Source organism: Siniperca chuatsi, linkage group LG1 (assembly GCF_020085105.1).
Source record: "Siniperca chuatsi isolate FFG_IHB_CAS linkage group LG1, ASM2008510v1, whole genome shotgun sequence".
NCBI classification, from domain to species: Eukaryota; Metazoa; Chordata; class Actinopteri; order Centrarchiformes; family Sinipercidae; genus Siniperca; species Siniperca chuatsi.
The window spans coordinates 26723973-26735000 of record NC_058042.1 but is presented as its reverse complement, the minus strand read 5'-3'; the positions used below and the strand labels follow the sequence as shown (position 1 = coordinate 26735000).

The window sequence follows — 11028 nt, the reverse complement described above, 5'->3', positions numbered from 1 at the left end:
ATCCATCCATCCATCCATATATACACACATATATAAAACTCTGTGGAACTCTACTGGAGGGATGAACACCATTCCTTCACAAGATATTCTCTCATTTATTCAACCTTTATTTAATCAAGTAATCGCATTGAGATCAAGATCTCTTTTCCAAGACAGACCTGAGTAAAGCAGAGAAAAACAGACATAGCCAGACATAATAAAAGGATATATAACATCAGAGACAGTCACAAACGTCACTAAATAGACTTTGTGGTGTTATGGTCATTTGGTGTTATAGAGATGGTGATGGCGAGCATTGTCTTACATGTTGGTCCAAAATCTTCCATAGGTGTGACACTGGGTTGAGATCTGGTGACTGTAAAGGCCGTAGCATTTTATTCACACATTCACTATTCAGTGAGCCCTGGTGCATGGAAGCATCTGCGTTTGATATGTTTCTCCACTCTTTTATTTGTGTTTTTCCTTTAATTTGTCCCCCGTCTGTGTCATATCATAATTTTAAAAAGAAGCTTCCTTGTTTTTGTTTTTTTAATCTGCTCCCATTTTCTATGTTAATTTGCCGTTAATGCAAACACTTCTAATTGTTCAGGAGGCCCAACACTCCCTGTGAAGGGCTTTTATTGTGAAACGACAAAATTAGAATTGTGAAACAATAAAAGCCTCCTTTAACTTTCACTGGTGATTACCTTGTTAATAGTGGTTTTGATTAACCATTTCAACAGCGCTGTCTGGTAGAACACAGGGGGGAAAAAAAGGCCTATCTTTCACCAGCAGGTGGAGCTCTACAACCTTCTAATTAATTTGGCTGATCAGTTGTTTCTTCCTTCAACAGGTTATCATATGCTAATGACCACATTCGCTACTCAAGGAGAAAAATATATGAGGCAGCTATTTCACCTTGATATGGAAACTCTACTGCTGCCAACAGACGACTCTGCCCGGGTGTATAGTGTTATATTAAAGCTGCCAAATCCATCTGACCTGTGTATATCATGAATCCAGCTATTCTATTATCTGAGCAGGTCAGGAATTCTACAACCATACTAGGCAGAATATTACGTACCATCTACTGTGTTTGTTGAATAAAGTGATTGACTGCTTAAGACTTCTGAAACACAAAGTTGTATAAAAATGCTAACAATGATAACGCATAGGGCAGGAAGTGTATGTAAGGTAAGCTAAGCTAACGTCTGAGTAGGTCAAAGTTGAGCTCACCTGGAGTCCACGCCGTCTAGCACCTTCTGGGCTTCGCTTCCTATCACCTCTTGTTTCAGGTAGTAGAGCATTCTGACCCTGAGCAGCACCCTGCACAGAGAAAACCCACTGGTCACAACAAAGCCCTGACCACACACAAACGCTGAGCGAGCAGAACCAACACACACGCGCGCACGCACACACACAGCAACCTGTTGAACACTATGCAAATGAGTGAAGTGTGAGACAGTTCAGCTGTAATCCTAAAATTGTACTGTATAGTCCTGGTCCTATCATTTCATTGCCGTATACTCCAGCAGCAGAATATACTCCACTACATTCGTCTGGATTCTAAGATTTTTGTGTGTGTGTGTGTGTGTGTGTGTGTGTGTGCAGCTATAAATCATTAGCTGTACAGGCCTTCCACAGAGCAGGACACACACTACATAACTCACTAAGACGTACCAGTATACACTAAGCCTGATCAATTAACTTGGTGAGCTGTTGTCATGAGCAGAGTCATGAGCAGCTCCACACCTATGCTCTGAGGACTGAATGAACAGTCAACAGTCTCTCTCCAGTCGTCATGTGGTCGTGCTCTGGCACTAGATGAAGGGCTGGGAAGTCGAGGCTGACAAGGTAGAGAGAGGCTGACTCACAGGGGAGACATTAGCTCCGTGATGCATGATCACACATCACAGCCAGCAGGCTTTGAGCGAAGACATAGTGAAGTGGTGGGAACTGCGGTGTGCCAGGCTGTAATGTCTCGTATGCCTTGAGATTGTGCTTAATGTAGAAAGCATTCTGTGTTCTGTTTTATCTAAACACAAAATGATTTTAATTGTCTGAACGCTGACAGTTTCATACATAAGAATAAGAACCAGGAGACTGAAAAAATACCTCTTTAGGTAAACTGCGACACTGTCTACTTCTTTGTATTTGCAGCCACTTTGTAATAAAATGGTCACCAAGATTTCTATATTCATCTATCACTTCATGTGGACCTGTGGCCTCTTCTCCTGCTATGGTTTCTCTACAGTGCTGCTCTTCTTTCAAGACCACTGAAAGAATTGTGGACTGCCGCTCTGAAATATAGCATACCAGGCATTCCATCTTTCTTACACCTGTAATTCAGCTAAATATTGTTATAAATGAGCCCAAAATCCTTCCCCCATTCACTGACAGGATCAGGAAAAACTGTAGGGCTCCGAGGTCTGTCTGTCTGTCAGAGTGATGGATGTCTGTGGTGACCAGTCTGGACTTGTAGCTCTGGTAAATCAAAATCTTGAACTTCCTATCTCTCCCTCCTCCTCCACCCTCCATCCTCCCGTGTGACTGGACCCACCCAGGAGCAGCTGCTGCTTCCTCTGCCTGTCAGCACAGCCCTTCATCACTCTGCTTCCAAGCCTTTGTTAGTCAGTGTGTGTGTGTGTGTGTGTGCATGAGAAAGAGAGATGTGGTTCACTCAGAGAGGCTGCAGAGGATCTCGGCACAGTCATACACAGTCTTTCAGAAGCAAATAAGCCAAGTATGCATGACATGAGTGGCATGCCAAGAATCCCTCATGGTCTGTTCACAGAAAACAATCCATCAAAAAACAGCGTAACAGGGAGACAAACACACAAACACCATGAAATTTTTATGTGCTTTCACAAAACTGTATCCTACATGCCAAAGCAGATTTAATAGTCACAGTTTCACATCTTTACTACAATATGCAGGAAAGCATTTGATAGAAAGAAATATATTTGATATTTACACAGTAAAAAGCACAGGCAAACTGCTGATCCAGGGTGATCAGATTTTCTGACCTGTTTGTCTGAAAGACAAACAGGATCATTGCCCACTACTTCCTGTAGTTTCCATTCCTGTGTAGGAGCTCTGTCCTACATTTATGGTCTTGTTAAGGAAGCCAGGGACCCCCCACACCCCACCAGTCACATTCCAGGTCCTCGGAGTAAAAAACGCAGAAGTCAGCAAACCCTGTGTGTCCCCATTTGCCCGGCGTGTCACATATCAGACAATCCCTGGATTCAGCACAACTGGACCAGGAAACAATGGAGAACTTTCTATGGAAGCTGCAGCGCTCTACGTCCAAAGCCCTATGGACACAAGCCCCCCTTTTAAAAAGAAGCAGCCATCTATTCGGCTTTATATCTCAGCGGCCCATGTTTTGATAGCAGCCATCTTTTTCCCTCTGTCTGTAAATAAGAGAGATCTATGACGGCCATTAGCTGGGATGAGGTCTCATTAAGGATCATATCAGTCAGCTGGTCTCGATGTGATGAACGTCTGTTAATGAATCAGTTGACTGTCGTCTCCAATAGACGTTTTAGTGCTTCCTAATTACTGCAGCTTGAGGAGAGTTAAAATTTGAGCCACGTGCAAATTGTATTTTTATACACTTAGGCTTTATTCTATTAAAAATAAACTGATACAATCTGTGCTAGAAGAGAATAATGACCACCTGCCAGTTGCTACAATATCATAAAGGTTTAAACACAGACACAAGAACACACACACACTCTCACCCACAAGAGACAAAACAACCCAACCATAGACTAGTCACCATGTGCACTGTAAGCAAGTTAAATGCTGAAAAATATGACATTACAACTGTCTCTTTCATCTAATAACACTGTTTTAGATAGTCAAGAATATGCATCTTTTGTATTTTGTGTACTACTACTGGATTCTTATAAACAGCTGCTTATAACATTAGAAATTGCTGGTTACATATACTGTTGGTGATGTAGGAATATAAGCTAATTTAATGTCTTACTTGATGTAAACTGAACTGGATTAAAGTGTCAGGTACTAAAATGTTGCATGTACAGCGTAAAGTGGAATAAGGAAACCCCTACTTGTTGCAGTGGTGTTTGAGGTGTTTCTTGTAGCCATCGTCTTGAAGCATGTGCTCTGGGTTATGTTTCCTAAGCCACTCAGCTTTGTGGATGTCAAAAGAGCTGGACTGGGTCTTCACCTTCTTACCCTTTCTGCCCCGAGGGACTGGGGCAGACAAACCTAGTGGAAGAAGAGGAAGTTGAAAGTCATAGGTGCAGTGTAGGAAATGCAGTAGTTTCCCCACTTAGTCTAACCTCTCCATGTGTCACTATCTGTTGTAATAAGGCCACTTAAATGTAGGCTGGAAGTCCTGAGACTCACCCAGGTGATTCTGCAGCTCCTTGGTGCGTCCGTCCTCACTGGGGGCGATCAGGTCCCACATGAAGCTTTTAATTTTGTCATCTCCACGGTAATGGACCAGGCAGTAAGCCAGCAGGGCCCTGCAGATGGACTCCACATCCCACTCAGTCAGTTGCTTCTTAAAACGGCCATGGTTGAGAATATCCTTCCAACGACCCCACCTGGGCAGCAAAAGAGAAAAGATTATTATTTAAGAAAAGTGGGCTCAGATTGAAAGTAGACACTTTTGTTGTGAAAATCAACATGCACACGGCTTTTCTATTACAGCGATGACAGCTCTGTTCATTTGTATATAACTAGCATACAGTGAGGGATATTGGGATGAAACAAAACAACTGAGTGTAATAGATTTATGTCCTATCTATGGACAAGATCAACACAGTTGCTATAGTTTAATGGCTTGAACTATTTGATTTATCATCTTACCCATAAACAAGCAGGTTCTTCTCTACTCTGAAGCACTCTGTGCGTCCATAGCAGTTGAGGCGGTCGGGGTTTCGCCTGAGCTTAGGTTTGGTGTCGTCACTGTCGCTGCCGCCCTCTGAAAGCTCTGCCAACTCATCCTTGGTGGCACTAAACGGCCTTGTCTGCTTTCTGACACGAGGAGTGTCAATCACCAAGCTGTTCTGTAGAGAGGGAATGGAGGGCAAACAAAATTTCAGTAAAGGGCTTTCCTGGTCTGTAACACAGATAAAGAAAGGCTGCAACCCTACTGCATGTCCAGGCATTATATCTTTGTGATATTATGCTTTGCTCTGTATATTGCATTATTTGTGGTGCAGTACATACTCTGCCGTTGACCATATCCATATCAATGTCAGCCTTTTTGGCCCATTTGTCCCAGAAGTTGGGGTCATCCAGAGAGATGTCTGTGCGGTTTCCGGACGCCACAAAACTAGCCTGGAAGCAGACATCAGAATCATATTAAACTATAATCATGTTTGCCGTTCATCATGAGCTGCTCCTGGTCGAAAATCAAAAACAGCCAGTGACCTGTAAAATGTTAAATGTATACTGTATCGAGTAGTCCCTAATTACATGGTATAAACAGAATAAACTCATAATGAAGTTTCAATTTACATCACTTGTGTTCGAGCAGTTGTATTTATACATTTCATTCACCTTAGCAAAGGTGGACCCTCGTCCCTCAGACTCAATGGTGATGGTCTTTGTCCTGCGCTGGAGGATCTGGTCAATGTCCTCCTCACAGAATTTGGCCCCTTCATCCTCCTCATCCATGATGGCCCCGTATGCACCACGTCGCAACAGATCCTCAATCTCCTTCTTAGACAGCTGCTGCTGTGCTGCCTGAGAGGTAAGGAGAAAGGGAGACAGACATTTAGGGTCAAGAAACTATATACAACAAATAAAATAAATGCTATTGACCAAACATATTATAAAATGGACTTGGGGTGCAAAATGGAACAGTATGGAACATAACATTATATGACGCAGAACACAAACATAAATACCTGCAAAACCTCACAATTTTCTAAAAAAAAATATAATAAAAAAACCCCCAACAAAAATACCCCCTGTTAAATACACAATACAAAGTCAAACACACACATGTTGGATTATTAAAATCTTAACATCTGCAGCCCTGTATCTAACCCCAGCAGCTGTTTATTATGCAAATATATTCAGTCAGACCAGATGTCAAAACCTGCTAATATCTCAACCCCCTTATACTTCAGATAATTCTCAAAGGACACCAGCCAGCTAAACATCCACCTACACACTTCACACACTGTTGACACACTCCCTCACAAAGAGATTAGACTCTAATAGGATCGGTTACACTTCGAGTGAAAAGTTTAAGAGTGAGCTCCAAGTTTTAGGGTTTGAGAAAATTTATTTTTCTTTGCATGGCATCTTCTTGTCGTCTGCCATCTGTTACAGTGTTCCTCTGATGTCATATCAGAAACTGTTGCCTTTTATTATTGTCGGAAATCTTTTGTCTTTTATTGTTATAACTTCACTCATTCTCACACGATGACAGTTGGAAAGTTAGTGAGTGTAAGAAACAGGTAAATTTGCTTGTCTGATTTTCACAGTAATTGTGTCATAACTTTGCTTGAACTAGAGAGAAGTTCCAAATTTCACTCCAGTTTTTCAGATGTACCTTGATTTTAAGATTTTAGTCTATTTATTGTGATGCTAATCTGAGTAGCAGGAGAATAGGGTGGATAGAGTAAACAAATACAATAAAACGAGTTTACAGGGTACGACAGAGGTACATTAAGAAGAAAACATGTATAACAAAAAGGATGACAATGAGTGTCAAGTTTTGTCCCAATAAAAAAAATGTGTGAACACTACTCTATGACTATCCCAGTTCCACACTAGGCTTTTGCAGTTTTCTGCTCGTTTGTGTAATAATTTGATGATGAGATAGTTGAACTGAAAAATGTCATGTCCAGCCAAGGACATGACATGACTGAAAACAAACACCTCTCTTTGAAAATGAACTGAACATAATTTTCATGACTAAATGATTTAATTCCCTATTTCTATTCCAGACCATTTGGACAATTCTGAAAACTTACCCCTCCCCCGGCACCTCCTCCCAGGCTGTTATCTCGGCCACTCATGCTCTGCAACACTGCCTTGTCCAGGCCCAGCTTGAGGCTGGCACGATCAAACATTTCTCGCTCATATGAATTCCTGGTGATCAGACGGTACACCTTCACTGCCTTGTTCTGACCAATCCGATGGCAGCGAGCCTGGGCCTGTGAAGGGCAGAAAAAACGAGTAAAATGTGCTACACTGACAAATAGGAGCATTTGTGTTGATATATTTAGTGTGACCCAAATGTCACCTGATCTTAAATGATAGCAACTTTAATTATTGAGTGAAATTTGCACGTGTTCTTGATTGGACACAGTGTAAAGCACTTTCCATGGTAATAAGTCTTGTTGGCAGGTGTTTACATGAGCAGATGCCAGACAAGAGATAATGGAGTGCCAAAATTCCCAAACGGAAATGGTACAAATCAATAGCTTGAGTGAGTCTGTGCGTGTGGTTGTGCCATACCTGCAGGTCGTTCTGCGGGTTCCAGTCGGAGTCAAAGATGATGCAGGTGTCGGCTGCTGTGAGGTTGATTCCCAGGCCACCAGCTCTTGTACATAGAAGGAAAACGAAGCGTTCCGATTCTGGCTTACTGAAGCGGTCGATAGCTGCCTGACGCAGGTTCCCACGAACGCGTCCATCTATCCGCTCATACAAGTACCTGCAACACAAAAAAATTACCCACAATGCATGTATATCACAATAATTCAATGGGCATGTTTGTGTTTTCCTGAGGAGTTTGAGTTCATGAATTAAGCTTTAAATAACTAATTGTAACTTCTCATAACTCAGCCATAGTACTTATGGACTGGGTCTTTAAATTCACCCAAAACTCATTTATTTTGCTACCCTTCCACACCTGGGAATCCTCAAAGATAAAACTGTTTCTACAAGGAGTGGTTATGTTTTTTCATCCTTGTGTCCATTCTCTTCACTTCCCACAGTCCTACCCCCCCCCGTCAGGAAAATCCGACTTGTCTAATGTGGTGGGGCCCTGAGGGCTTCTATAACCTGCTGCTGAACCCTGTCTGAGGTCTGTGCTGTGCAGCTCCTCACATGTTTACAATAGCTTAGGGTTTGCTCCAGCTGCTGGTGGGAAGCCAGAAGAAAGAGAGAGGCAGAAACAGAGACATGAGGGCAAAAAAAGTATGTAGGGAGACAAAGACCCAAAAAAGTGACTGAGGAGTGAGAGTTGGGAGACTTGAGAATAAAAATGAAGACAACATGAGAAACAGAAACCCAAACTTCTTTTCTGTAATTATCAAATCCCTAAATGCCATTACATTTTAAAGCTAATGGCTAGGTGGAAACCTTTCCCCATGATTGTCTTGCTAAATGTTCCTGACCACTCACTCCATTTCAGCTTTTTATGGGACTGTTGGGCATTACCCAAGACACTGCTGACACAGACAGAACCAGACACACAAAGAGGGAAGCAAGGTGAGGGCTCACATTTTGATTCTCAAAGCAATGTTGTACTTTGGCAGAGCTGTAGTTTGTATATTGTAGCTTCATGGCCATGCTATAAATCCAAATCATTGTCCATCATCTTTACCAGCTGCTCCTGTGCTCTGTGGGTGGGGAAACAAGGACTTGTTTTTCTTTCTTTTCATTCACTCTCATTACAGGTCTAAAAATCACACAGTTTGCACAGAAACAGGAAAAAACGGCAGATTTCTGTTGAAATAAATAAATCCTGTGACTTATTTTTTTTGGAGAGTGAAAAGGCTCTATTTATTACACTTTGAACTTTAAAACTGAAACCACATGGTGGAGCTGAGACGTTATAGACTTAGAATGCTAAAGGAAAGATTAAAATAGCATGTTTATCATCTGTAAAGAGATTCTTTTTTCTTTTTAATTTTGGCAAAATGGTGTGATTTTGTGAAATATGTTAGGCCATACAATGGTAGTGAAAGAAGAGTGAAGAACATACTACTTCCAATTTCCCCAAAGGAGCAACTGCTTAAGACAATTTCCAATTTCCTCCAACAGTCCAAAGACATGCAAGTTCGGTGAACTGGGCACTTTAAATTACCCACAGGTTTGCCTGTATATGTAGGTTATATGTGTGTACACTACCTATTGTCCAGTGCATGCTGAGATACGTTTCTCTCTTTGTGACCCTGAACACGATAAATGGATGGTGGTGTTTGGCTCATTTGTTGTGATGAGACACCAGGCTCCATACCTCTGAACACTAATGCTGCTGCTGTCCTCTATTGCCGCTGCCGACGACATACTGTCCCTAACCATTTGCAGCCATATGAGTCAGATCATCACCAGTATACTGTACCACTAAATCCTGCCTGCCATGTGCACAAGATTTTGTGCTTCGTTTGAATCATAACGAATCTATTAAAGCCAGGGGATAAGAGTGACTTTACATTTTTGAGCAGCAGCACTAAGTTAACAATGAAATGTTTCATAAGAAGAAGGACAAGAAAAAAAATCCCTGTGACAAATATTAGGCACGAGTTGACAGATACTTCTATGACAGAAGACACAGCAGAAATTCCACCCACTTAGTGAACAGAAACTACATACTTTCCAATTCAAAATTCCATTGTCATTCATTCCTGTATTTAATTTATATGGTTAAAATGATGTATGCTGATGATGACAACTTTTTATAGCTGATTTTTTCTTTACTGCAAAAAAGTATGACGCCTTCAAGGGATTAACATGATTAAGGTCACTTTTTCAGGCTTGTGTAGGAATTCTTCAGTCTGAGCTATAAATAACAAATCCTTCATGATCCGTCACCATTACCTTCTCTGAATGAGGTAGTCTTCCAAGATGTCCAGGCAGCGCACCATTTGGGAGAAGATGAGCACCTTATGCCCTCCGGCCTTCATCTTAGGCAGCAGCTTGTCAATAAGGACCAGCTTCCCGGCAGACTGCACCATAGCCTGCAGGTGAAAGTCGATGGCAGTGGGGCTATACACCTCCCTGAAGTCCTCTAGGATCTTCTCTTCTGCCCCTGACATAGCAAAGACATGGATACATCAGCAACACTGTCTCTTCCATCATGAAGATCAGGGCTTTACTCCTTTTTTTGACAGTACAAGTGCATGAAAAAGAACTTTAGAAGTTAAATCTGTAACAAATGCTTTTCCTATCTCTGAATGTCACCTTTTTTAGATGCCTGTGTAACATATAAAGTCTATAATATAATTTCAGGAGTATATGCTAAAAAAGGACCCTGAAGATTTGCAACTATGACATTGTGGTTTTATTAAAAAGGGGAAAAAAGCTAAACACAAGACAGATTCAGTGCATATGCAATATCTACAAAATCTGTTGAGATTTTCATGGCTTTCTTAAGGCAACATTTGCAGTATGCAGAGTCTCAAGTAACAATCACTTGAGGTATCAAATTATAGTCAGCACCTAAATCTCCTAAACGGAGCCCACACCTCCAGAAGACTAAACAGGAAGTTGTGGAATTGCAGACCTTTGGCTGCTTTGCCTGCCAAGATCACAACTACACATTGCAACTATATTTAACTAAGCTAACCTATATTTAACCTTAAAAAGGTACCATCCTACCTTTGATGAGGTAGGGGTGGTTGCAGCACTTTCTCAGCTCCATCATGGTGTTGACCAGGTTGGGCATATTTGCCTGGCCAGCTCCCTTAGCCAGGAAAGAGAAGTTCTTCTCTAGGATGGCACGGTAGTACTTCTTTTGAATGTTGGTGAGCTCAACCTCGATGATGGTTTCCTCTTTAGGGGCCAACTTCTTCTCCACGTCCTCCTTCAACCGACGCAGCATCATGGGCTTCAGGATACCCTGAAGTTTCTGTACCTGTGGGCCCAAAGATGAGAAGAGAGTTATAGTTTTCACATTCAGTAACTGCTGTGGGCAGTATACAATATACTACACAGATATGGGGTTACACATGCTGCATTTTTACTGGTTCTGATTAAAACAAACAGCAGTGTCAAACATATATTCTGTTTATTATTTATATCTGGCTGTAGAGTTATTATGTAGAATGTCTTTTTTTGGATGTTAAGTTTTAAAACCAGTGCATTCGATGCAGAAGCACATTTCCC

The 11028-nt window shown here is 41.6% G+C and overlaps 1 protein-coding gene across 9 annotated transcripts in view; it reads right to left on the bottom strand.

Moving 5' to 3' along the window:
• chd9 (chromodomain helicase DNA binding protein 9) overlaps positions 1 to 11028 on the bottom strand; it is a 72350-nt gene that overhangs the window by 11122 nt on the left and 50200 nt on the right. For all 9 annotated transcript variants that reach the window (XM_044205525.1, XM_044205544.1, XM_044205508.1 and 6 more), the window contains 10 exons: positions 10522 to 10777; positions 9742 to 9952; positions 7435 to 7630; positions 6948 to 7130; positions 5521 to 5706; positions 5188 to 5298; positions 4825 to 5024; positions 4360 to 4559; positions 4059 to 4218; positions 1216 to 1305 (listed from right to left, as the gene is read on the bottom strand). In XM_044205525.1, coding sequence (XP_044061460.1) covers positions 1216 to 1305; positions 4059 to 4218; positions 4360 to 4559; positions 4825 to 5024; positions 5188 to 5298; positions 5521 to 5706; positions 6948 to 7130; positions 7435 to 7630; positions 9742 to 9952; positions 10522 to 10777 — 1793 coding nt within the window. The remainder of the gene's footprint in view (positions 1 to 1215; positions 1306 to 4058; positions 4219 to 4359; positions 4560 to 4824; positions 5025 to 5187; positions 5299 to 5520; positions 5707 to 6947; positions 7131 to 7434; positions 7631 to 9741; positions 9953 to 10521; positions 10778 to 11028) is intronic.